The sequence below is a fragment of the Saimiri boliviensis genome, chromosome 20, assembly GCF_048565385.1.
Source record: "Saimiri boliviensis isolate mSaiBol1 chromosome 20, mSaiBol1.pri, whole genome shotgun sequence".
Classification (NCBI taxonomy): domain Eukaryota; kingdom Metazoa; phylum Chordata; class Mammalia; order Primates; family Cebidae; genus Saimiri; species Saimiri boliviensis.
Genome location: NC_133468.1, coordinates 5,221,015 through 5,247,263, shown reverse-complemented (window position 1 = coordinate 5,247,263; position 26,249 = coordinate 5,221,015). Strand labels below are relative to the sequence as shown.

Below are 26,249 nucleotides of genomic sequence, written 5' to 3'. Positions count from 1 at the left end.
AATACTCATAAACAAAGCTAATATTAGCCCTCAAGGGGTAGATATACTCGAATACAATAATGGTTGGGGAATTCAGTATCCTGCTAATATGGTTTGACTGTGTCCCCACCCAAATCTCATCTTGATTTATAGTTCCCATAATCCCCATGTGTCATGTGAGGGACCTGAATCATGGGGATGGTTAACTCCATGTTGTTCTCGTGATAGAGAGTGAGTTCTTACAAGACCTGATGGGATGGTTTTATAAGCATCTGGCATTTCCCCTGCTGGCACTCCTGCTGCCCTGTGAATAGATGCCTTCTTCCTTCATTGTAAGTTTCCTGAGGCCTCCTTAGCCATGTGGAACTGAGTTGTTTAAACCTCTTCTTTATAAATTACCCAGTCTGGGTTATTTCTTCATAGCAGCATAAAAACAGACTGATACACCCACTGTCAGCATTGGAGAGATCATCTAGACAGAAATTAACAGGATACATTGTATTTGAACTGTGCTGTACACCAAATGGACCTAGCAGACATATACAGAACACTGTATCAAATTGCTGCAGAATACACATTTTCCACATCAACATATGGAACATTCTTTAGAAACACTATATATTAGACCACAAAACAAGTCTCAACAGATTTTTTAAAATAGAAATTATTTCATGCATCTTCTGAGAACACAGTGGAATAAAACTCAATAACAAGAGAAACTTTGGAAATTGTATTTACATGGAAACTAAACAAAATGATCCCTAACTACTGCAAGGTCAATGAAGTATTAGAAAGGTATTTCTTAAGTTTTTGAAATAAATGAAAATGGAAATAAAACATACCAAAACCTCCAAGATACAGCAAAAGCAATGCTAAGAGGGAAGTGTTTATAGCAATGAATGCCTAAATCAAACAATTAGAAATATTTCAAATGAAGAGCCTGGTTATGTATTTCAAGGAACTGGAAAAGCAATAATGAACCAAAGCCAAAATTGGTAGACTGAAAGAACTAATAAAGATTATCATGCAACTAAACACAGTACAAAGAATCAGCAAAAGGAAAAGTGGGTTTTTTTTGATAGATAAACAGCTAAAAGACCAACCAAGAAAAAAGAAGCCCTTAATAAAATCAGAAATGAAAAAGGAGACATAACAACTGAAACCAACAAAATACAGAGGATCATCAGAGACTTGTGAAGAACTATACACAAACACACTGGAAAACCTAAAGAAAATGGATAAATCCCTAGGCACGTACAACCTGCCAACATTAAACATAGAAGAAATAGAAAACATGAACAGAGCAATAAATAGTAATTATGGTGAATCTAGTAATAAAGTCTTCGTCAAAGAAAAATGCAGGACCGAATGGCTTTACTGCCGAATTCTATCAAATTTATAAAGGAGAATTAACATCAGTTCTTCCGAAACTATTTCAAAAAATGAAGGAAGAGAGAATTCTTTCTCACTCATTCTATTGGACCCAAATTATTCCACTATTAAAACCAGACAAGGGCACAACAAAATAAGAAAATGGCAGGGCAGTGTCCTTGAACATGGACACAAAAATCCTTAATACAAGCAAAATGAATCCAACAACGCATCAGAAACATAATCCAGCAATATAATGTGGGATTTGTCCCAGGGATGGAAGGATGTTTTGGCATATGCAAATCAATCATCATGTGCATCACATCAACAGAATAAAGGATGAAAAATATCAGATTCTCAAAAGACACAGATAAGGTGTTTGATAAAATTCAACACTCTTTGCAAATTAGGTGTAGAAGGGGCATACTTCAACATAATGAAGGACATACACAGCAAACCCACAGCTAACATCATATTGATTGGGAAAAGCTGAAAGACTTTCCTTTAAGAACTAGTTCAAGACAAGGATGCCCACTTTTACCTACCACCTCTATTCCACATAGTACTGGACGTTATAGCCAGAGCAGTCAGAACATAGAAAGAAATAAAAGGTGGCCAAACTCAACGGCTCACACCTGTAATCCCAGCACTTTGGGAGGCCAAGATATGTGGATCACTTGAGCTCAGTAGTAGAAGACCAGCCTGGGCAATGTGAGGAGACCTCTTTCTCCATAAGAAATATAGAAATTAGCCAGGTGTGGTGGTGTGTGCCTGTAGTTCTAGGTAGGTATTCAGGAAGCTGAGGCAGAAGGATCAGTTGAACCCAGGAGGTCCAGGCTGCAGTGAGCCACAATCACGCCGCTGCCCTCAAGACGACATCTCTAAGAAAAAAAACAAAAGAAGAAAGAAATAAAAGGCATCCATATTGTAAAAGGAATGTCAGTTGTCTCCCTTTTCAGGTTATATGACCATATGTAGAAAAAAAAAAAGTTCACCAAAAACTCACAAAACTGATAAATTCAGTAAACTTGGAGGATACAAAGTTTGTGTACAAAGGTATCATTTCTGTGCACCGATAACAAACTGGATAATACAGAAATCAAGAAAGGAATTCTATTTACAATAGGCACATAAAAATAAAATATGTAAGAATAATAAATTTAACCAAGGGATATTCTCAAACATAATGAAAGAAATTGAAGAAGTCACACAAAAATGGAAAAAGGTATGTCATGTATAAAATACATGTAGATACTAGTCTATTTTATTACTATCAAAATATTAAAAAATCCATTGTAAAAAGTTAAAAATTATTAAAACACACACAAATAATTGGCAGTATTCACAGTTGGAAGAAATGTAAACCACATTAAATTATAACTGCATAAAATTAACAATAGTATGTACTGTATTAATTTCATAGCTACCTGTTGCTATTGTGATCTCAAGGGTTGTGAGTATCCACTTAAAATATCGTGTGACATACTCTTATGAGCAGTTTGTCTCTCCATTAGGTTGATTTGCAGTAAAAGTGATCTCTTGTAGTTCTCACATAGTTTTCATTGTGTTTAGTGCAATATCATGAATCTTTAATATTACACTATGGGACCTGTATGAAGTACCATTAGTGCTGCTGGAAATGCTCCCAAGAAGCAGAGAAAAGTCTTGACGTTACAAAAAATAGTTGTATTGTTTGATAGGTAGCATAGATAGAGGTCTTCAGCTGCAGATGATGATGCCATTTCACAAAGATGACTTAACATACCTTTGTGAAATACAGGAAAGAACAGAAAAAGCTATTCTGAAGCCATTGCTATGACTATACCAGCAGGCGCAAAAGCTTATACTTTTTGCTAAATACCTTTTGCAGCTTCTATGTGGGTGCAGGATTTCTATGAGGAAGGTATACCTATAGTATCCAATGTGATGTGAGGAATAGCAAGTCATTATATGACAGCTTAAAAGGAAAGCAAAGGATCTAGAGCTAGAGAATTTAATGGCAGCAAAGGTTGGTTTGAAAAGTTGAGAGAGAGATTTGGCTTTAAAAATGACAGCTCAAGAGAAACAGCTTTGGACAATCAAAAAGTAGCAGTCCAGTCGGATTCCAATTTCATTAAGAAAATCATTGAGGAGAAAGGTTATTTTTCTGAACAGGTTTTTAATGTTGATAAAAGTGCCCTATTTGGAGAAAAATGCCACAGAGGACATTTATTAGTAAGGAAGAGAAGAGAGAACTAAGATTTAAGGCATTTAGCTAACTAGCCCCTAGCCTAGAAGGAAATTATACATACCATCTGCCAGTTTCATTGCAAAACAGAGAGGATTGAATAGTGGAGACTCTTTTTGAATTGGTTGTATCAGTGCTTTATCCCTAAAATTAGGAAGTACCTTGCTAGGGTAGAATTACCTTTGAATGTTTTTTTGATATTGGCTAATGCCCCTGGCCATCGAGAACCCCATGAATTCAATACTGAAGGCTTCAGAGTGGTCTTCTTGACCCCACACATGCCTCTATTTCAGACTCTAGGGCAGCAGGTGGTGAGGACCCTTATGGCTTACTACATACAGTATGCTACGTAAAGCATTTAATGCTATAGAATAGAGTCCAGATAAAACATTAAAGTCTGGAAAGATCCCACCATTGAAGATGTCGTTGTTATTATAGGAAATACCACGAAACTCTAAACAAAATATTTCTGTGGGAGAAAACTGTGTTGAGATGTTGTACATGATTTCACAGGATTTATGATAGAGCCAGTCAAGGAAATGATGAAAGAGATTGTGGATATGGAAAAAAAAAAAAAAAGTTGGGGTTGAAAGGGTTTCCAGATAGACATTTGAGAAATTCAAGAGCAAATAGATACCACACCAGAGTAATTAATAGGAGATTACTTGATGAAGATGAGTGTTTCCATGTTGTTCAAGAGGCAGCTATGATAACAATATCGAACTATAGGTTGAGTACCCTTTATCGAAAATGCTTGGGACCAGAAGTTTTTCAGATTCTGGAATATTTGCGTTATACTTACTGTTTGATCATGCCAAATTCAAAATTGTAAAATTCAAAATGCTCCGGTGAGTATTTCCATTGAGTGTCACATTGGCACTGAAAATGTTTCTGACTTTTGAGCATTTCAGATTTTGCTTTCAAATGCTTAACTGATACAGAAAGTGGAAAAGGCAGGAATACCTCCAATTTTATTGTAATGGCATCAGCATCATTCATAATACTAAAACTAGACTGAAAATACTACAAAACAAAACTACAGACCAGAACTCCTCTTGAACATAGATGTAAAAATTCTAAACAAAAATTTAGCAAATTATATTCAACAGTATATATAAAGTATAAATTTATCATGACTAGGTGGTGTTTTATTCCAGGAATGTAAGGTTGATTTAACATTCAAAAATTAACATGTTATTACCATATTAGCAAGCTTTAAAAGGTAAAACTGTATGATCTCAATAGATGGAGAAAAAATATTTGCCAAAGTCCAACATCTATTCTTGATTTTTGAACTTTCCTCGAACTATTAGGGGGCATCTATGAAAAACTGAGAGCTACCATTATATTTAATGGTGAATGACTAAATTTTTTTTTTCTAACATTAGGAACAAGAGAAGAATGTGTCCTCTTTTTTTTTTTTGAGTCGGAGTTTCGCTCTTGTTACCCAGGCTGGAGTGCAATGGCGCGATCTCGGCTTACCGCAACCTCTGCCTCCCAGGTTCAGGCAATTCTCCTGCCTCAGCCTCCCGAGTAGCCGGGATTACAGGCACGCGCCACCATGCCCAGCTAATTTTTTGTATTTTTAGTAGAGACGGTGTTTCACCATGTTGACCAGGATGGTCTCGATCTCTTGACCTCGTGATCCACCCGCCTTGGCCTCCCAAAGTGCTGGGATTACAGGCATGAGCCACCGTGCCCAGCCTGAATGTGTCCTCTTATCACTTCTTTTTCTATGTTGTTCTTTAGATTCTAGCCAGCACAGTAAGTAAAAAGGAAAAGGAGTAAAAGGCATCTATTGTGGAAATGTAGAAGTAAACTGTCTTCATTTACAGACCACATTATTTTCTGTAGAAAATATGTTGGAGTCTATGAAAAAGACCAAACATAGATTTAACAAGGTTCCATGATACAAAATCAATATAAAAGAATTAATTTGGCCAGGCACAGTGGCTCACTCCTGTAATCCCAGCACTTTGGGAGGCCAAGGCGGGTGCATCACAAGGTCAAGAGATAGAAACCATCCTGGCCAACATGGTGAAACCCTGTCTCTACTACAAAAAAAAAAAAAAAAATACAAAAATTAGCTGGGCATGGTGGCTCACACCTGTAGTCTCAACTACTCAGAAGGCAGAGGCAGGAAAATCACTTGAACCTGGGAGGTGGAGGTTGCAGTGAGCTAAGATTGCACCACTGCACTCCAGCCTGGAGACAGAGCAAGACTCCATCTCAAGAAAAAGCATTTTATTTTTATATACAAGTAATGAATAAGAGTTGAATTTGTTTTTTTAAAAAAAAAAAATGCATTTTCATCAAGCAGATGGTGCACACCTGTAGTCCCAGCTACTTGTGAGACTGAGTTAGGAAGATTATTTGAAAACAGGAGTTTGAGTCCAGCCTAGGCAACATAACAAGATCCCATCTCTAAGAAAATTAAATTTGAAGAAATCCCATTTTCCATAGCATCAACAAATAAGAAATTCTTAATAAATCTGACAAACTATGCAATACACCCTATGTAATGAAAACTATGAACTATTGCTGAGAGAAATTAATCAAGAACCAAGTAAGTGGAGAGACATATACACAGAGCTGAGTGGAAGACTTAATGTTGTTAAGATACCAGTTCTCCCCAAGTGGATATATACATTCAGCACAATGTCATTGTAAATCCCCAGTGTCTTTTATCATAGAAATGGACAAGCTGGCTGGGTGCGGTAGCTCAAGCCTGTAATCCCAGCACTTTGGGAGGCCAAGGCGGGTGGATCACGAGGTCAAGAGATCGAGACCATCCTGGTCAACATGGTGAAACCACATCTCTACTAAAAATACAAAAAATTAGCTGGGCATGGTTGAGCGTGCCTATAATGCCAGCTACTCAGGAGGCTGAGGCAGGAGAATTGCCTGAACCCAGGAGGCAGAGGTTGCGGTGAGCCGAGATCGCGCCATTGCACTCCAGCCTGGATAACAGGAGCGAAACTCTGTCTCAAAAAAAAAAAAAAAGAAAGAAAAGAAAAGAAAGGAAATGGACAAGCTGATCCTAAAGTTCATTTGGGAATGCAAAATATCAAGAAAAACTACAAGGATATTAGAATAGAAAGGTAATGTGGGATGGTTAACACCACCTGATTACGGACTTTTTTATAAAGCCTCAGAAATCAGGACAGTTTGTATTTGCTTAATGGTAAATAAATAGATGCATGGTACAGTAGCATCCACACACAGACCCACACATTTATGGGCAACTGAATTTTGACAGATTTAGAAAGATAATTCTGTGGAGAATGGACAACCTTTTCAAAAATGATTCCAGACCAATTGTTTGTCCATATGCAAAAAAAAAAAAAAACAAAAACACCTTTATGCCTGACAGTATATACAAATGAGTCAGAACTCTAAATAAAGTATAAAAATTTAAAACTTCTAGAAGAGAAAATAGGGGGAAGTCTTTGTAACCTTGAAATGGGCAAAGATTCCTTAATATGATACTAGAGCACATTCTACCAATGAAAACCTGATTAATTGACTTCACGAAAATTAAAAACTCCCATGAAGTGAGGGAAAATACACGCAAAAGAATTTTTATCTAGAATATGTAGTGACTTTTGAGACAAAAGTCAATAATAGCAAACAACTCAGAAACACAGGCAAAAGGCATGAACAGAAACTTCACCAGAGACAATGTACATATGGCCGGTAAGTACATGAAAAGATGGTCAACATCATTACAATAGGGAAATGCAAATTAAAACTGTAAGGAGGCTGGGTGCCATGGCTTACACCTATAATCTCAGCGTTTTGGGAAGCCAGAGCAAGAGGATCGCTTGAGCCCAGTGGTGTGAGACCAGCCTGGGCAACATAGTGAGACCTCATCTCTACAAAAGTAAAAAAATCTACTGGACGTGGTTGTACACCCTTGTAGTTCCTGCTCTTCAAGAGGCTCAAGCAGGAGAATCACTTGAGTGAGCCCCAGAGATTGAGGTTGCAGTGAGCCGTGTTTGCACCACTGTAATCCAATCTGGACAACAGAGCAACCTTGTCTAAAACCACAAAAACTCGCTATACCAAGTGTTGGTGAGAATATGGAGGAACTATAATTTAAATGTATTACTGGTGCAAATGTAAAATACTATGCTCAGTTTGGAAAAACACTTTGGCAGTCTCTTAAATAAAAGTCAGACACCTATCAGGTGAGCCCATCTTTCTACTTCTAGTATTTACCTCAGGAAAAAAGTATATGTCCATGCAAAGAATTGTACAGTCTTCATGCAGCTAAAGAATATTGTCAGCTTTTCAGTACAGCCAAAAACTGGACCACAATGCAAATGTTCCGTCAACATGTGCGAGGATGTTGTGGGCCATCTCTTCAGTGGGATACTAGATAACATTAGAAAGGAGTTAACTATTGAAACATGCACCAATCTCAAGGTAATTACACTGTGTGAAAGAAACCATGCACACAATAGTACATACTGTATCTATTCTATTTATTTAAGACTCCTGAAATTGCAGACTGTTGTAGCAAAAAGTAGGTCATGGAAGGATGGGGTGGTGGGAGGAAGGAATTGGGAAGGGTCACAAAGAAATTTGGGGATGTGATAGATAACACTGTCTTAATTGTCGTTAGGTTTTCATGGGTCATGAAAATAAAAATGTAGACTCCTTATGCAACTTCAGGCTGTAACTTTAAATATATGTCAAGGTATAGATTTTAAATACATGCAGTCTATTTTAAGTCAATTATATCTCCATAAGGCTGTTTAAAATACAGCGTGATAGAGGGGACTCACAGATTAAAAGAGACTTAAAGGAGCAGCCAAACGTGGTGCATGGATTTTGTATCTTGATTCAAACAAGCCAGCTACTGAAAGACATTCTGTAGACCAGAGAAATTGTAGCATAGGGTGAGTATTGGATAATGTTGATTAATCATTGTTACTTTCCTTAGGAAAGGCAATGGCGTCTGACAAAAGCCCGTATCTATTAGAGTTCACAGAGTGTTGCCCTGTTGCTCAGGCTGGAGTGCAGTGTTGTGATCTTGGCTCACTGCAACTGCTACCTCCGGGTTCAAGTGATTCTTTGCTTTAGCCTCCAGAGTAGCTGGAATTACAGGCGTGCACCACCACACCCAGCTAATTTTTGTATTTTTAGTAGAGATAGGGTTTCACCATGTTGGCCAGGCTGGTTTCAAACTCCTGACCTTGTGATCCGCCTGCCTTGGCCTCCCAAAGTGCTGGGATTACATGCATGAGCTACCATGCCCATCTGGAAGGCTTTATTAAATTATTTTCTATTCTTTTGTGTATTTAAGACTTTCCCGTAAATTTTTTAAAAAACATTTTCTATGGATCTTTAATATTCTTAAGGTCTCTGATGTTTTGGTCCCCACCTTGCTGTGTCAGGAGCAGCATGTGCTTTTTCCCATAGTGTAGGGCCTGATTGTGTCTAGAGTGACTGTCTCCCCAATGTGCCTGGGACAGTCTCAGTTTGTGCCCCTTGCCCCAGTGTGAATGTTCCTAGGGCCCTCTGATTCACAAAGCGTTCTAATTTGAACAGGAAAGCAGATGCTCACCTTAATTTTCTTCACATACCTGTGCTTTACACCTACTTGTCTTTATTAGATTATTCCTTTGCCTGGAACCCCCTTCTAACCCTACACCTTTCCTACTCCAGTTTCCCAGACCTTGACTCCTCAAGACCTTTGCTGATGTTCCTCCCCGTCTCAACCCGCCCCTCCTAGTCACCTCCTGTGTGCTACCATCCTGCCTGGGGCATGCTCAAGGGAATACCATTATTGGAACTGTTCCCAGTTCAGTGAGCTTTTCAAGGGTAGGGATCCACCACCTCTTCATCTTCACCAACAGGTTGTTGGTGCCAAGCAGTGGATATTGCCTAGCAATGTCTGGAAGAATGTTGCATAAATCCAGCCTTGGAGATTCTCTTACCTTACCCTTAGAGATAAGGAAAATAGCTCAACCCTGGAAGATAAAGGCATCTTCCTAGGATTACAGAGGATAGTATAACAGAGCCAGAAGTAGAGCTGTGACGCATTCCTTCTCTTCACACTTGATGTGATAAGCAATTTCGAGGAGCAGTCAGGGGTTCCCTGTACTAAGATGGCATTTACACACCTAATGGTGATGACTCCTTGAGCAGAATCCAAAAGTCATTAGAGCAGCAGGAGTAGCTCTGGAGTGTACAAGAAGTAGGTTTTGATAATGCTGTGATATTTCAGATGTTTATTCAACACAAAATGCAGTAATTATGACACCTGACTTTTTTACTGCGGGAGAATTGAAGACCTATATTTCTAGGCAATTTGACTTAACAAGGTGCTCTAACACTTATTACCAGCCACCAGTTTTTTTTTTTTTAATTATTCTCTTATATGTAGGATATATAAGAGGGATGTAGTAAAATAGAGACTTTATACTTTTAATTGCTTAAAAATAACATCATTCAGAGATCTTACATTTAATATCTGTTTTTATTTGCAATTTTCATAGCGTCGTCTTGGAGATGCAGCCAAGAAAGCCATCAGTAAATTGACAACAAGGACAGTGAAAAAGGGAGACAAGGTACAGTACCGAACTGACTTTAGCACTGTAAAATTATCGGATGGTTTCACCAGAACACTGAAAATGGGTGAGAAAGTATAGTAGCGAAATAACTTCAGCAGGGCAAAATCATCAGATAGTTTCACCAGGACAGTGAAAAGGTGACAAGGTTCGGTACTGAAATAACTTCAGCATTGTAAAATCATCAAATAGTTTTGTTTTTCTTTGGTGGGAGAGGACACACCCTAATTGTTTGTATTTCGTTTGTTAGATTTTCTCGAGCTATACTACCTAATGCTTTATTTTAAACTACTTTCTCGCAGTAACTCTAGCTGTGTTTTCCTACAGGAGTTTTCTTCTGCTAAAAGCTAGCATACATTTTCAGAGAATTATAGTGTGACCGTTTGTGCATTAGAAAGCCACAAGATGTGTGTGTTTTTTCTTGTACTTCCTGGGACTTTGCTGTGTCTTTTTTGTATCGATTTTTTACTAGTTACACGGAGAATTGAAGACCTGCATTTCTAGGGAGTTTCACCTAACAAGGTGCTCTCTCTGCAATGGGTTGAGCAGTTTGACAGAAGAGCAAAGTGTGTTAGGGTTATCCCTGGTGGCTTGGAGGACCAAGGGAGAGAGGCAGTGTCACGATGCTGTGGCAGAGACCTCTAATGACATCCTCCACTCAGAGCTCTAGTTATGGTAGAGCCCTGCTTCTCCCTTAGAAGGACACAGTTGCACCTTAGTGCTGCCCCTACGTTCAGGGTACTCAGGTTATCTAGAATGGGAAAATGGCATCTCAAAAGTCATAAAACTCAAACTGTCTCCTGCCCCACACCCATCTAATACTTAAGCACAGAGTTGTGTCTGGAAGGACAATTTCAGATGATTCTCTGTCTTCCTAAGTTTTACCAGTTTCTTGGACTTTATCCATTTTATTCCCATTGCCATGATACCACCATATATAGTTGCCTTTGAAACAGCTTCAGAAGGTGAAGACATTCTTAATGAACTTTATTGTACACCAAGGAAAGAGAAAAGGGGGAAAACCACTTAAAATATAAGCAACATCAAAACAGCTTGTACTTGAGTGGCCGAGAAGTGGTAACCAGTTTAACAGTGTAAATGCTCTCTTTGCCTGGTAACCTCAGCTGCCACATTCGTTTGAAATTCCCTGGAGCAGGTTTAACCCACCCATCTTACTTTGTATCCCAGGCCAGCACAATTGTGTCCCTTAATTATTAAAACCAGTTCATCTGAGTTTGCACCTCCTAGACCTGCCAAGAGCTGTCCACTGAGTTTCAGTCCACGTGACAGTGACACGGCAAATAGTCTGTTTTTCTGGCTTAGGTTCTTGGCATGTTTTATTTTATGACAACTTAGGCAAAACCCCTTCTTAGTTCTACGAGGAAGGAAATCAATTAATCTGGTGTCTAAATACCTGGCTGACTCTTTCTCACTCTTAATAAAGACCCAGTATTGAATTGAGCCAGTGACTCCTCGCCATCCCAAATCTGTGACCAAGTCACAGCAGTCTGCTGGGACTCGACTCACCGTCTTTCCTGCCTGTACTTAGGTGTGTGTTTAAGTGAGCATCCTGGTGAGCTTCCAGGCTGTGTCAAACATAACAGTGAAACCTCTTCAGACTAATAAGTAATACAGGGGTACTGAGGGATGGGGAGATGATGATGGTCCAAGCTGATTCTAACCTTAGAAAAATTCCAACCTTGAAAAAATTAGAATTCCGACTTCATTTTTGTAAGATAAAACAAAATATAGGTTATTATCATTTTAAAAACAAAATAGATTGGCTTAGACATAATTTGGGCCAATAGAGTTAGGCAAACAAAAACATATTAAATTAATTGTAATCATTTTCACTTTATAACACTTGCTGACGATAGTAGCCACAGAAAGATTTGAAGCTGAATTGCATCCCCACTGTTTATATACTTGCATCATGTGACTTTTGCTTCTGTACTTTTCATTTTAGGAAACTGATCCAGACTTTGATCATTGTGCAGTCTGCATAGAGAGCTATAAGCAGAATGATGTCGTCCGAATTCTGCCCTGCAAGTATGTTAACTTCATTCGTTTGGAAAAGAATGATAATGTGCTTTGTATGCCCCCTTTTCAAAGTGGGCATCTCCCTTGCTTTTGAGCGCCACCCACCCCATGACTTTCTGGAGGCCAAGCCCACTGTGCATTGCTGGCCGCGGGGCTGAGGCCAGCGGGGAGTGGTGCTACTCCGCAGGGGCAGGCTACACAGCCTTCCTAGGTGTAGCCAATATGCCACGTGGCGTGTGGCCTCCAGACTCCCCAGACACAGCCTACGAGTGTTGAGGTCGAGAATTCTTGTTCTGTGGTTTCATTTATCTTACGTTTCTTTCTTTTTTTTTTTTTTTTTTTTTTTTTTTGAGATGGAGTCTCACTCTGTTGCCCAGACTGGTGTGTAGTGGCATGATATCAGCTCACTGCAACCTCCGCCTCCCAGGCTCAAGCAATTCTTCTGCCTCAGTCTCCCGACAAGTATCTGGGATTACAGGTGGCCACCACCATGCCCAGCTAATTTTTGTCTTTTTAGTAGAGACAAGATTTCACCATGGTGGCCTGGCTGGTCTCAAACTCCTGACCTCAGGTGATCCTCCCACCTCAGCCTCCCAGTGCTGGGATTACAGGCTTGAGCCACCGCACCCGGCCCATTTTCTTTAAAGATGGGGTTCTCTCTATGTTGCCCACAGCCAGACATGAATTCCTGGGCTCAAGCAGTCCTCTTGCCTTGTCCTTCCAAAGTTCTAGGATTATAGACGTGAGCCACTATGCTCAGCATTGTTTTGTGATTTCTGTGGGTTTCAAAAACAGCTCCTTGTTCCTCTCCATCTTAAATCAGACTACATCACTAGGTCCTCCAGTGAGACTTCATCAAGCTCACCTGGCTCTGGGTACAACAGGTCCAGGGACTTGGATTAAATCTTTTGCTAAACCCAGATTATGCAGAGTCGAGAGGACTGATACCTACTTCGTGCCTGCTGTGGTTCGAGTGCTCTGCTCTGAGCAGATTATACTCACTGTCTCCTATAATTTTCCCGGCAGTCCTAAGGTGTTTTTTCCCCATTATAGAGTGAAAAATGGTGAAACAATGGCAGGTTCCAGGGTCGCACAATTCAGAAATGGTAGAGCTGTGACAAGGACTGCCTTTAATGTGGTGCTCCCTACATAGGACCCAAGCCTCCCTCCATGAGGAGAGAATTTGCCTGTGCCTGGGTGCCCTGGAAATGGCTGTTGGTTTCTACCATGGCTCCTCTAAAGCTTAGGGAGTATGAAACTTTAAGATACACTGTTCTGAATGTCAATTGGATAAATAGGAAATCACCTGCCAGGAAGGCTAAAACCAAAGAGTTTTCCTCTTCCTCCTCCCTTCTCTTTAAAAGATATGCACACAACTTCAGCTTTATAATATGGAGCATGTGAATTAATCGAATAATGGTGAGTTGTTACCTTCATGAGGCTACTGGTCTTATTTTACTTACAAAGTAATCTATCTTGAGTCTAGGAAGACAGGTTTTGTGTTTGTTTTTTTAAAATCATCTGAAGAATTACATATACTGAGACAGAAATCCAAGAATCTGGAAGTTAAATCATTCTAGTTTACATGTAAAGGAAAATCTATAAAACTAAATGTAAGCTGTCCTGTAGAAAAACTGTGTAACAGCCAGTCTTCCTTCACATGCAGTCATTTATGATCTAAACGTGAGGCTAAAGGAAATGTACATGTAAGTGCAAATCAGGAGAAGAGCCAGCGGGACAGAGGGGAGGCATAACCACACTCACCTGCTTCCACACTGGAATGACCAGGAAAAGCCAAGTCTCTCCAAATTCCATCTTGCTGTTTCAGCCCAGGATCCTCCAGAACCACATGGTACCTAGGAATAAGGGTTTCTAAAACCATTCATGGGTATTACTAAAATGAGGGGGGTCTTCCTTAAGGGAGGCTTGGCCTAAAGTAGGTTATTCTGGGAGCTTACTCCCATTATCTTCATCCTTTCAGTGTTGACTTTTCCACAGTTCAATTTGGAGTTATCTTTTTCCTTTTGTATCATTTTTTTTTTTTTAGAGTTGGGGTCTCACTATGTTGTCCAGGCTTCTCTGAACTCCTGGCCTCAAGTAATCCTCCCACCCTATCCTCCTAAAATGCTGGGATCACAGGCGTGAGCTCCACGTCTGGCCTTCTTTTTAAAATTTAGTTCAGTGCTTTCCAAACCTGACTGCATTAGAGTCAGTGGGGGAGGTTTCAGAAACATCCCGAGTGAAATCCAGGCACATGCACTTTAATAAGTTCCTGCCTGATTCTGAGGCGCAAGGCCATGCCCTTCACCAAGAGTCCAGGCTATGGTTGATCTGAACCATTTCTACTGCTGCACCTGCCACCATAGAAATGGTTTGTGTTTGCGGTCTGCTGGTGAATATTAGAATTTTGGCCACACTTCACGGAATTCCGTTGCACCCTCTATGATACTGTTACTCGGTTGTCTTTCAGTACTAGGTTATCATGTTACTAGCCGTGCTCAGTCCCCTGGCTGAGTGTAGAGTGTTCCGTGTTGCTGTGGAACTGAGCAGCTGTTTGTTCCACCCCCATGCGTCACCAAGCTGTGGCTTTCCCTAGACTGCACTGCACAGCCTGCCCAGCACAGCGCCCCATCTTACTGCCATGTAGTAACAGTGCAATTATCAGGTGTAGTAAAAATTAACTTTACACATCAAGCAGTACTTGTGACAGTCTCTAACCTAGAGCAGTGTTTCTCAGCCTTGGCACTGTTGACATTTGGGACCAGGTCACTGAGCATTGCAGTGTCCCTGCCCTCTATCCACTAGGTGTCAGTAGCACCCACCCACACGCAGTGTGACAACCAAAACTGCCTCCAGATGAGAACCATCTGAGCAGAGGATGGCTATGCATGGCTCTTCAAGCCTCTCCCCAGCAGATGCTACCCGCACAGCTGTGCCTTCCCTCTTACCAAGCTGCCACTTTCAGAATTCCTTCTGCCTTGGGATGCCTCCTCGCCCCTATTGTCATTGAACCCCAGTGTCGGTGTTACCCGTTAAGGCTTTCTGTACCTCATGTTGCTAAGCAGTTCTGCTCCCTCACCGTCTTCCCGTGGGACTCTGAACAGACTTGGCAGACAGCCTCGCCGCCGGGTCTGCCGCTGCCCAGAGCCCTGCTTCTGCCTGGCTGGCCCTGTGCATTCATCACAGCAGCACCTGCAAGTGTGTTCACTCTCCATCGGCACCTCAACTCACACACTTACTCTTCACTCTCAGAGGACCACTTCGCCATGACTTCCCAGAGGAAGCAATGGGTAGAATTCCCTCCCTGTGCTGACCTGGGCCTGCAGGCTGGAGAGGCCGTCTGCTGTGGTCTGTGCTGCTCCTTGCTGCACCGCTGTGCGCCTGCTCTCTCCCTTCCTCAGGACCTTGTTCTGTTGGCTGGCTGCTTCCTTCCGTGTTCTTTCTGTCTCCACTCGCCAGCATCTCGTCACACTCGCATTTCTCAGTCCAGTTTTTAAAACTCTTTCAAAGCCATCACCCTCCAAGTACCGCCCCACAGCCTCTCCTGCCGTACCTGCCCACTGCCTCTTCCCTCCATAAGGGAGGGAGATGGGCCCGGATACCTTCATGTCCATCTTTCCTTAACAGTTCACAAGCCCAGCTAGGACTGTCTATCCAGAGCTGTCAGGCCTCTCACGGATTGCCGGCTTCTTGCCACATGAACTCTTTTATTCCTCTTTGGTCGCACCATTTATTGTATTCACTGTGGACAGATGGCAGTTGGCATGGCAGTGGGGCTCCCTCCTCGGCTCAGTGATCACAGCTGATTCTCCTTTGGATGTTAGCCAGCAGGTCTTCGAAACTGAGGAACTGTCACCTCGTCTTACTTAGACCTCTTAGTTCAAGGTTAGCCATAGGAGTTTTTAGTAGTTAGAAGTATTTTTTCGGAAATGGAGTGCTGCAGCGTGAATGAACGCATGTTTCAATGCCACTTTGGGAGCTAAAACAGGTGGCCAGCCACTGCAGGTATCTGAGGCTCCACTGCAGCCGAAGGCTTGTAGAGACAGTGAGTGCTGCCAGCCCCAGCTAGCAGAAGAGAGTTCTTGTCTCAGACCTTTAATAATCCTGCATCCTTTTATATTTGCCAGGTTCTTACACGGCACCAAGAGGCTGCAGAGCTGTGAGAGCAACTCACCTTCAATATAGAGGCCTCTCCCTCCCCCAGCGCTTTTCTGCTCACTCTAGTTTAAGGCATGTGTGGGACATAGGAAAGGGGAAGGCACTGAATTTCAGTATTGCTGGGTTTGTTCCTTTCATGTTCTATTTGTTTCTCATTCTGTATCCCACAGTATTTCTCATAGGAATGAAGGACTTTGTCGGAGCTCGGTATGCCTGTGCTTTTCCTGTTTCACTGTCCACACATCACCTGCTTTCCGTCTCGGTGCACCACCCACCTTGTGTGTGGTGGGGCCTGTTCCGCATTTATGTGTGTGTTTATCACTTGAGTGGGGAACTACTTTTCAGGGCCCCACTTTTCCCAGGTGCCTCTTTCTGAGGGCTTCTGGGTGTCCATGGGGCACCTTCCAGAGTGAGAGCCCACAGCCATAGTGAGGGCAAGCATGGGAAGGTGTACGGGAGTGTGGCCAGTCAGTGGGGCTGCTTTGCCTGTGTGATGACCCTGCATGTGCTCAGCCTTGGCACTTCTCTTAGTGGTCCACACGCTGTGTTGCTCTGACTGCTCCAAGTACCTCCCAAGGTAAATAGGTGCTCCTGGCCCAGTCCTTAGCTGAGATTGCTACACTGTGGAAAAGTGGTTTGCCGAGCACCAGAGTGTTGTAGCAGAACTTAGCCTAGAAGGGAAGGAAAGGCCACAGGGAGTTTTGTGACAGTTGCACTGAGGAGACCAGCAGGAGGGTTAGAGAATGGGTGATGAGGGAAAAAGGTACCGTGTTCAGGGCAGCTGCCCACAGAGATCACAGAACACAGGAAGGAAAGGAGGGCCGTGGGTGAAGAGAACAGACCCCTAGCTTTGTGGAAGTGAGGGATGTGCTGTGGGAATTTGAGACTGAAGATCTCTGGGTGAGTTGCAGAGATTAAAGGAAGTTTTTTTAAAAAACCAAAACTATTTCAGATTTTGAGTTAGCTAAGGAAGGGAAGTTTTCTAAATTTGTCACCAGAGAACCAGTTGGTCTTTCATGTTTTTCTTCATAGTACCCCACAGCCTAGAGGAGAAATTGTAATTGTTTAGTAAAACAGAGGGGCAGGCACTTCTTTTAATATCAATAATCCTAGAAGGAAACAGTTACTCAAGAACATATTTATAACTAATTTCAGGTTAAAGAAACAGAACACAAAACTCGTGCAGCTTTAAAAATGAAATATGAAGAGTATACCATTTGGTTCTTTCTGAATAGTGAGAGAAAAGAAAGACAGCACAGTGAGAAAAGGGAAAAGCAAAAAGTGGCCCCAGTGGGGAGCACCAGAGCCGTCCCTCCGTCCCTTCCAGGCGGCGGCTGTGGCTCTACCACATCTCCACCAACAGCTCAGCAAGCCCGGCGACCCCCAACCCCCATCTGGGTACCTCCCACTCCTCTGGAGCCCTGATCAGAGGTCACGGCACTGTCAGCCAGCCAAGTCCCATCGTCACCCTTCATGGGCCTGACCTGCAGCACCTTCCCAGCCACCCCACACCCTAGCACTAACCCAGCGCACAGGTCTGTACCCCTCCTGAAAACGTCTGCAGCATACTAGGCATTTGCATCCCTGTGACTTTTTAGGGTGAGGTTCTGTAATTTATCAGTTCTAAAGGAGTTGGTATCCCCCAAAATGGTTAAGAAGTCTGTTGTGGTCTTGGTTGGTCAGCAACCAGCAATAGCGCAGTTGACCCCAGCTGGAAAGTCCAGGCTGGCCCTGGGGACACCCTGTATGTAGTGAGGAAACCCTCCACACACAGGCTACAAGTAACAAGACGTAATGCCTTAGGTGTCCTGAACATACTTGGGCCTCACCTGTGGATTGGTGGCTTTCCAGCCCTTAAGTAAAAGCTTTAAGGTTTAAATAAATGCCATGCCTTCGGGGGTGATGGTTCTGGTTATATCATTGTCTGCGAATTTCAGACTAGATTGATAAATCCGTTCTTCGAGATCTTTACCCTTATCCCCAAAGAAATGAGTATAAGGCCATCGAACAGTAATAGGCAGGCATGTGTATATAGTGTTCAGGCTGAAGTTGTAAGCATGAATGTTTGTTCTAGATCTCAAAACTGAGTTCTCTAGACCTCTGTTTACAAATCAAAACTATGTTTTTAAACATATAAATAACATTAAATTAAAAATGGACAAAACTGTAAAGGTATATACCATGATTCAATGTGGTATCTTTCTCAAAAATTTCTTTTATCCCAAACTCAGATTATTCTTCCAAAGCTGCCCTGAACGTCTGCCCTGGCACCCACCTTCTCCCTGTTTGGCTGGGACTCTAGAGCTTCAGAAAGCTGCTGGGCAGGGTGCTAGAGCTTGAGAACTAATTACTGCAGCTCCTGCAATCTCGCCTCCCTTCCAAAGGGCACAAGTTCCTTTTTTTTAAGACTGCAAAACCCTCTGTGACTAACTTATTTCCGGTCACAAGGGTGTGACTTTCTCTTTTCCTGAATGAGAGAAAATTACCCATCCTCCGCCTTAAACGTTTCAGCTAAAAATTGCCATCTAAGTGTTACTTGATTCTACGCAGTTTACCCCTTAAAATAGGCCAGCTTCCCTGTAGCTTTTATAAACATTCAACATAAATTGCTTAGAAGTTTTTAAAAATGATGTTTTAAATGACATTCAGACAGGGTTCCATAAAACTAATTAATAACTATACAGAGAATTCTTCATTTAACCATGAGTTAATATCTTTTTGAAATTCCATCCTTCTATGTTAGCTATTATAGAAAGCATAACTGTTTTATAAGGTGTGATTATTGTCATTCTTAATAAGTTTTCTAAGTTTCCATTAGTCTTTTTTGGAATTTGGTCAAATAAAAAGTCCAAACAACCAAATCCTACTTAACATTTCTTACACAGTGTTGTTGACATATGAAATGGGTTCAGGAGATTTTCTGCAAGTTATATTTTAATAAATTCCCATTATTTGTTTCTTGGGGCTTAAAATAGGTCCTGAAAGGGGGGAAAACGAACTAACTAAAAATTCCATTTCTTTCCATTTTGGCCTAATAGTTTATCAGTATGTAATTTGTGATGTAACTCTCCATTGTTTCATAGGCATGTTTTCCACAAATCCTGCGTGGATCCCTGGCTTAGTGAACATTGTACCTGTCCTATGTGCAAACTTAATATCTTGAAGGCCCTGGGGATTGTGGTATGTTTCCTATTTCATTTGTTACCACTTTTGTGTATTATTATATGTATGTGTAATAGAATATGACACAATCGGCGTGGTAGAAGGCATGACTGAGTCACACAGAAAAACACTGGCTGTGTTTGCCGTGTAACCTTGTAAGCCCAATAGTGCCTTTTTTCCAGATTACTAAGAAGTCTAACCCATCTCAGAGAACTCCTGGAAGAGGAGGTAAATAACTGTACTAGTCTTTTTTTTTTTTTTTTCTTTTTTGAGACGGAGTTTCACTCTTGTTATCCAGGCTGGAGTGCAATGGCGCGATCTCGGCTCACTGCAAACTCCGCCTCCTGGGTTCAGGCAATTCTCCTGCCTCAGCCTCCTGAGTAGCTGGGATTACAGGCACGTGCCACCATGCCCGGCTAATTTTTTGTATTTTCAGTAGAGGTGGGGTTTCACCATGTTGACCAGGATGGTCTCGATCTCTCGACCTTGTGATCCACCCGCCTCAGCCTCCCAAAGTGCTGAGATTACAGGCGTGAGCCACCGCGCCCGGCTCTTTTTTTTTTTTTAATTTAAGAGACAGAGTTTCACTCTGTCGCCAAGCTGGAGTGCAGTGGTGCAGTCATAGCTTACTATAACCTCGAACTCCTGAGCTCAAGCAGTCCTCCCACCTCATCCTTCTGAGTAGCTGGGACCACAGGCATACACCACCATGCCTGACTAACTTTTTTGTTTTGTTTGTTTGTTTTGAGATGGAGTTTGGCTCTTGTTGCCCAGGCTGGAGTATAATGGCACAATCTTGGTTCACTGCAACCTCTGCCTCCCAGGTTCAAGCAATTCTCCTGCCTCAACCTTCCAAGTAGCTGGGATTACAGGCACCTGCCACCACCCCTGGCTAATTTTTAGTAGAGACAGGGTTTCACCATGTTGGCCAGGCTGGTCTCTAACTCCTGACTTCAAGTAATCCACCCACCTCAACATCCCAAAGTGCTGGGATTACAGGCACGAGCCACCGCACTTGGCCACTTTTTTTTCGTTTTGAAGAGACAAGATGTTGTTCAGGCTGGTCTCAAACTCCTGGCCTCAAGTGATCCTCCTGCCTCAGCTTCCCAAAGTGCTGGGATTACAGGTGTGAGTCACCACACCTGGCATGGTCCACTTTTGAAAGTGTGCTTCTGTTGGATGATGAGTATGGGATGAGAAACTGATGGTGGAGAGGACATGATTTTTCTGCATTCCAGTATCTTTTTTTAGAAGGTAGGATATATGCCGTTGACTCTGTTCCAATCATAATCTCCTCTGTGCTTGGCATAATATACAATTATGTCATTGCTTCTGTTCCTTCCCCTGAAGTTTGACTTTGATCTCTTGGGTGTTGGTAAGTTGCAAGCAGAGAAGGCGGGCAGTGACTGAAGCCCAAGGAGAGCTGTTGACAAACACAGCTTGGCAGGGCCATTGCCAGGCATGCCAGAGACCAGCTGCAGTAGGTGCCAGGTCAACGCTGACGTGACTAACCAAGGACCTTGGTTAGTCCTTGCTTAAGAGAAGCATGTGTATGCAGGGTTGTGCTTTTTATAGGAAAATAAAGTAGTTTATGGTCTCAAAAAAAAAGAATGAAAGAATAATCTCCTTATGGAACAAAAAGTTAAATTCAACAGATGAACTACTCATTTTAGCTTTACAACCCAAAGAAGATCAAAGTCATTTCATTTTAAATATACTGTCAAACACAGTTTCAGTTTATACAGTTGGGCAGTAATGGCCCATTTGTCCTTCGTCTCCAGAGATCATGTCAGTGGTGATGTAATTTAACATGGGATTTCTCAAAGTATCAGGCATTACTGACACTATGGACTGGATAATCCCTTCTTGTGGGGGCTGTCCTGTGTGTTGTAGACTGTTCAGCAGCATCTAAATGCTAGTAGCACAGCACCACAGCTGCAACAGTCAGAAATGTCTCCAGACATTGCCAGGTGTCCCCCAGGGAGCAAACTCACCCCCATTTCATCTGGTTTAACACAGAGCATCTGCCATGAGGCCTAGCACAGTGCAGAAACTTTTTTTTTTTTTTTTGAGATGGAATCTCACTCTGTCTCCCAAGCTGGGGTGCAGTGGCACTATCTCGGCTCACTGCAACCTCCACAGGTTCAAGCAGTTCTCGTGCCTCAGCCTCCCGAGTAGCTGGGATTAGAGGCACTTGCCACCACGCCTGGCTAACCTTTCTTTTTTTTTTTTGAGGCGGAGTCTCACTCTGTCTCTAGGCTGGAGTGCAGTGGTGCCATCGCAGCTCACTGCAACTTTTCAACTCCCAGGTTCAAGCAATTTCCCTGCCTCAGCCTCTCAAGTAGCTGGGACTACAGGCGCACATCACCATACCTGGCTAATTTTTTGTATTTTAGTAGAGATGGGGTTTTACCATGTTGGTCAGGGTGGTCTCAATCTCCAGACCTTTTGATCCACCAGCCTCGGCCTTCCAAATTGTTGGGATTACAGGCGTGAGCCACCATGCCCAGTCGCTAATTTTTGTGTTTTTAATAGAGACTGGTTTTCCTCATGTTGGCCAGCCTGGTCTCAAACTCCTAATCTCAAGTGATCTGTCCATCTCGGCCTCCATAAGTGCCGGGATTACAGACATGAGACACCATGCCTGGCCAACAGTGCAGAAATTTCAAAACCATTAACTTACCCTCTGTTGTTACCTCTAGCTTTCTTGAGATTTTTTGTTTGTCTGGTAAGTATATTAAGTGCTAATACTTTCCTCCTCTGTTTATAACAGAAGTCTTCTAAAATGTATTGCAGGCTACTATGGATCCTTAAATGTGATGAACATAAAAAAAGTCTTCTAACTGGGCATGAATCTAAGCATCATGTAGTACACTGTTCTGTGATTTTTAAATAAGGCTTTGAGATGACCTGAAACAGTTCATTTGCCCAGGAAGCCATTGTTCCAGGTTCGGTTGGCTGAAACTTCTCTCTATAAACATAGAAACTTCTCACAGCCACCCTTCCCAGCTCTGCTTCCCATGTGCAGCCTGCTGCTACGTGCTGGGAAAGCCAAAGGTTGCTAGGTAAATCAAATATTCACATTGTTAAAATGAAAGACTTTTGGTACTCACTTTTTAATTGGTTGACTTCGGCCGCAAGCATCTCTATACTGCTCCCTCAGGATTAAGTGCTTAGGTTTTGAACTATCATTTTCTTATAGTTCAAAAGCCTTTTCAACTTGGACCTACTCTTGGCTTTATGTTTTACTTGCGTTTAAAGTTAGAAGATACTTAAAAACTGTCAGATAAATGGGGCTGTCAGAGAAGTTAGTAGGATCAAAGAGGTGTTTTCTTTTACCTGAGATTCTTCAACATGGACATTTACCATTAAGCAAAATAATAGTTTACTCTTTAAACTGGATGTTTGCTGTCTTTATGTTAATGACTGTGATTCCCTGTATGCCATGACCAGTTTTCTCTGATCTGCAATGAATTTTGGTTTTCCTTTGTACCATTTGTGAGAAGAGATCTCTGTGCCTTTTGAAGAAGAACTCTTAGAGTGAGAGGAGAAAGAGTAGGCAGGTGGGCAGGTAAACGAGAGGAGATCACAGGGAAAGAACTTGGTGAGGTCTTTGCAACAGGCCGTTAAACTTTAGAATCTTAAGAAATTATTTGTTTTCCTAACAGTTATTTTTAACCCGGAAATATTTTGCAGCCGAATTTGCCGTGTACTGATAACGTAGCATTCGATATGGAAAGACTCACCAGAACCCAAGCTGTTAACCGAAGATCAGCCCTCGGCGACCTTGCCGGCGACAACTCCCTCAGCCTTGAGCCACTTCGAACTTCGGGGATATCACCTCTTCCTCAGGACGGGGAGCTCACTCCGAGAACAGGAGAAATCAACATTGCAGTAACAAGTAAGTGGGGGCCTCTGCTCAGGCACAGGGCACATGGCTGCCTGTGTGGGCATTCAGGACCATCAGGAGAATCAGGGCACTTGCCTCGGCCTGCAACACAGACTGTAACCAAGAAAGCGATGTGTATTTCTGTTAAAACAGGTATTTGGAAGAATGAAACTTTATTTATGATAAGTAGCTTGTGTGTTTGTTTATGATTAATAGGAATGGCTGCATTTGATAAGTAGCTGTTCAGAGGTCTGTCTTAGTCGCTGTTTTATAAGCCTTGTTTGGAAATCATTGCGTTGCAAACAGGCATTTGAAGGGAGATGTTGGAAGGTGACACAGGCCCCCAGCAGCATTGCTGGTGTGTTGTATGCTGTGAGACTGGTGCTTTCCACCTCCCGGACCACAGGCTACTTCGTGGGAAACTCATCTAGAATTGGAACCTAAAAGTTCACAGTTCACGGAACATAGCCTGTTGCACACTTTATTTTACACTTTTCATGGAAGTTTGGTCTCTTGGCTCTTAACTCTTTGGTATAATTGTACACAAGGTCGGAGAAAAACCAAAGGACAATCTACCTGGAGAAAAATACTGTGAGCTAGTTATGAACGTCTTCGTGTTTGCACTGTTGAAAAGCAGGAAAGAAATGCTGAGTATTTTGATGGCAGTGCCTAAGGCCGGTGTGAGTGAGTTGACAGCGTGAGTGCGGCCATCATAGACATTCACCCCTCAACAAGCCAGCTCTTCTCTTCAGTTCCATTCTTTACATGTTATTTTCATCTAACAGCCTTTCACCCGTCTTCCTTGTTGCTGCTCCGCTGTCGCCTTTTCCAGTACCTACTGCTGCTTGCCTAGAGCTTCATGCCCTGAGGCTTGTGGGACCCCACTCCACTCTGGGAGTCAGTGAAATGGATGACACTGTTAAAAAATGTTTTCTCCTTCACATATTAAGACTTGTGTGGTCTGTTCAATCAAAGTGTTCATGTTTTTAACCAACCAGACAGCATTATTAGAAAAGGATTCCCCAGGTTTTATTCTGTCTGTCTAAACTCAGCTTTCATTCAGTTATGCAGTACGGGAAATTATGCTTTGAGTGTAGTTTGGCTCATTTCTCATCATCTCTCAGTGATTCATTTTAATAGCATTTCATGGTTTTCTTACTTTGGCGTTTAGGTTTTATGGTCTACAGTTTTAAAACTTGATCGAGTAGTAATAAAGGACACAAAAGTTGTTGGTTTATTAGTGAGTTTTTTAGGTCCTTCATTGATCAGACATTTATTGAGCACCTACTACTTAACTACATTAAGTACTGATCCCATTATATTTTATATAGAAATGTCCTTTCAAAATCTTATGCTTTGATGATAAAAAGATTACTTCATCTGCCAAATTAATCACCTTTAGTAGAATTTACATATGATGTTAATAAATAAAATTCATGCGATTGAACTAAACTACAGCTACCTCTGCTTTCCCTCCAAAGCCCTGTAGCACCATAGCAATCACAATGCATCCAACTGGTACCCACTGTGTGCAAGGCACTGTGCTAAGTAGGCACTGGGGGCAAAGGTAGCCAGGCCTGCTGCAGGGGGCACTGTGGAAATGCCACCAGCATATTGGGTGTTTTATGATGGTGTTTACTTCCTTTTGTTACTAGTTTTTAAAACTGAAATCACATACACACACAGAGACATTCAAATATGGGATGGTATACTCAGAATTTGGAAACACAGATGTGAAAAAGTTCTACAAGGTATCATGTATAAAGTCTCCAAGAAGAAAAGAGAGGATACTATGTTAAGTTCCTTGAAGTTGATGACATTCAGCTCTTGAATTTTTAAAATGCCATATACATTTTCCCTAAGTTAAAACATTCCAGGTAAAAACGGTGGGTTTTATGTGTTCTTGAATGTTCATGTTGATAAAATAAAAAGCTTCAATCTACTAATGAGGAAGTTTGTAATTCAAGAGTCAGTGACTGCACTGATGTCTAAAAAGAAGAGGTTTACTAAGCATTTTAGTAATGTAAGTTAAGGTGGGCGGAGAAATGCTTATAGAACACATTCCGAGCCCAGAAGTCCCCAGGAGCAGTGCCTCTTGACCTTTTGAAAGTCACCACCTTTAAAATCTAATGAAAGTATGTTTTTCTAGAAAAATGCCTGTGCACACACAATTTTGCATGCAGGGTTAGAATTTGTGGACCCCAGCTTGAAAACCACACATTGTATCCAACTTGTGCATACAGCATTTGGCAGCCCAGGTGTAAACGGCTCTCTCTGCCTTCCTGCAGATACCTAGATAATCTTACTGTATAACATTTTGTGAAAACAACCCTAGTCAGTGTATACGCTAAGAAATATTTTCTAGTTAAGGCTTTTTAGCAAGTCAGTTTGGTTCTTAGGTTGTTTTCAAGGTTCTCAATAAATACTGTTTTTAAAATGTTACCTTGACAACATAGGCTCTGATAAGGTAAGGGAACATATCTGGAATAAAGAGAGAGAGAGACAGGCTAGATAAAAACCCTTAGAGTTTTAAGTACCAGAGGTTTTCAGCTCTTTGGTGGCCAAGTACCTGGTCTGTTGCTTGCCCTTCCTACTTGGCTTGTCGCAGCCTGAACCAGTGCTGCTCCTTGGCAGTGGTGTCGGGAAGAGTAGTTTCTATTTTCTTGAGACACCAGTGAGGTGTCCTTTTTTATGTAAATATCCTAAGTAAGCCCATGCATGAGAGAGAAGAATGTAGCCATGGATGCCGTGGGAGGCCGGCTTGTGGACTGCTGGGAGCACCCTCAGGACCTGGAGGACCGCTGCTCCGTGCTCCTGAGCCTTTGACTAACAATATGAATGCCAT

General features: G+C 41.9%; 1 protein-coding gene across 3 annotated transcripts in view; it reads left to right on the top strand.

Annotated features, from left to right (window-relative positions):
* The window catches only part of RNF130 (ring finger protein 130), a 162,971-nt gene that overhangs the window by 88,220 nt on the left and 48,502 nt on the right, over positions 1–26,249 (top strand). For all 3 annotated transcript variants that reach the window (XM_074390271.1, XM_074390272.1, XM_039460495.2), the window contains exons 4-7: positions 10,084–10,155; positions 12,122–12,204; positions 19,437–19,533; positions 23,212–23,416. In XM_074390271.1, coding sequence (XP_074246372.1) covers positions 10,084–10,155; positions 12,122–12,204; positions 19,437–19,533; positions 23,212–23,416 — 457 coding nt within the window. The remainder of the gene's footprint in view (positions 1–10,083; positions 10,156–12,121; positions 12,205–19,436; positions 19,534–23,211; positions 23,417–26,249) is intronic.